The sequence below is a fragment of the Lagopus leucura genome, unplaced genomic scaffold, assembly GCF_019238085.1.
Source record: "Lagopus leucura isolate 7727_CA_CO unplaced genomic scaffold, USGS_WTPT01 Super-Scaffold_806, whole genome shotgun sequence".
In the NCBI taxonomy this organism is placed as follows: domain Eukaryota; kingdom Metazoa; phylum Chordata; class Aves; order Galliformes; family Phasianidae; genus Lagopus; species Lagopus leucura.
In genome coordinates, this window is record NW_024962260.1 from 2,724,499 (window position 1) to 2,725,977 (window position 1,479).

At 69.2% G+C, this 1,479-nt stretch overlaps 1 protein-coding gene across 1 annotated transcript in view; it reads right to left on the reverse strand.

The window, feature by feature from the left end:
- The window catches only part of SEZ6L (seizure related 6 homolog like), a 26,408-nt gene extending 26,019 nt beyond the window's left edge, over nt 1-389 (reverse strand). Inside the window, 1 exon segment of the mRNA XM_042865890.1 lies at nt 320-389. Within this exon segment, the coding sequence (XP_042721824.1) occupies nt 320-389 (70 nt within the window).
- Between the last annotated feature and the right edge of the window lie 1,090 nt (nt 390-1,479).

A 1,479-nucleotide genomic window follows, 5' to 3' on the forward strand; every position in this document is an offset into this window, starting at 1 on the left:
CCCGCCGCCCCGCCGCCCCGCCGCCCCGCCGCCCCGCCGCCCCGCCGCCCGGCCGGGAGCTGCCCGTCCCGCGGTGCTGAACCGCCGCCGTCCCGCCGGGCCGTGCTCTGCCCGCAATGCCCGAAGTTTCAGCCCGGCCCGGAGACCCCGTGCACGGAGGGTGGGGGGGTGCCCGTCCGGTTCCATCAGCCCCTCCCGGGCCGCCTGTTTCCTCCTCCCCCTCCCCCTACCCTCCAAACCCCATCCTGCCCACCCGACCCCCGGGATGCGCAGGGCCCCGGGGCCGCGGCCCCGCTCCGCCCCGCTCCGCCCCGCTTACCTGGGCGCGGGGCGGCGGGGCTGCCCAGCAGCAGAAGGGCGAGCAGGCAGAACCCGCGGGGCCCCGGCATCGTGCGGCGGCGGCGGGCGCGGCGGAGCCTCCGAGATGCTACGAAGCGAGCGGAGGCGAAGCGAGCGGGGCCGGGCCGGGGGCGGGGGCTGGGGTTGGGGCTGCCGCCGGAGCCGGAGCCGGCGCGGGGGAGCGGCGCGGCGGAGGGAGGAGAGGAGGGGAGCGGAGCCGAGCGGAGCCGAGCGGCGGGGGAGGGCAACGGCGGCCGCCCCCGCCCCCCCGCTGCGCCCGGGGCGGCGGGCCCCCGCCCGCAGCCCCCCGCCCCCCCCCGGCCTCCCTCCAGCTCTGCCCGGCTCTCCCCGGTTCTACCCGGCTCCCCGCAGCTCCCTGTGACTCCCTCTTCCCCAGGAATCTCCCCCCTCCTTCAACCCGTAGGCTGCAGCCCGGCTTCGCTGCTCCTCGTCCCCAGGCCCCCACCGGCTCCCCAGGTCCCTCTCTGCTCCCCGTTCCATCCCTGTCTTGCCCCCTTTCCTCCCTCGGGCTGCCCAAATGCCAGCCATGGAGAGGGCAGTGGTGCTCTGGGAGGGGCTGAAACAGGCCCAGTGCCCCCCTTGGGATCACAGGAACTCCAGGGACTGGTCCTGCTGCTGGAGCCAGGGAAGCCAAGGCTGGTATTCTGGCTGTGGGTGAGGACACTGGCATCCCCATGGACAACCCTCAGAAAGCTACAGATCTCTGTGATCTCCCTGCTCATGGTGACCAGGGACACACAGCTCCTAGGGTCCCAGCCCACTCTGGTCCCCCTGAATCACCACCAATACAGTGAGATGGGTCCTTGTAGCGGGCTGTGGCTGAGCTGCCAGAGCTACCAGCGCTGTTACACTGACTTGGATAAGAACAGAAACCGAGGCTTCTTGCTCTCAAAATCACAAATCTGACCCTGAGTTGTTTACTGTAAATCAGCTCCTGGTGAGAGCTGCCTGGTCCCCTCTGCCTGTCATATCCAATAGCCAGAGTGGCGTCACCAAGCATGGCACAAGAGCCAAATATCACAAGACCAAGGCCAGCATTTCCCCTTAATATCTCCTTTGTTGATAGTGCAGATCAGACCCTACTACCTTTTAGACATCTATTTGGTTACCTCAGCAACA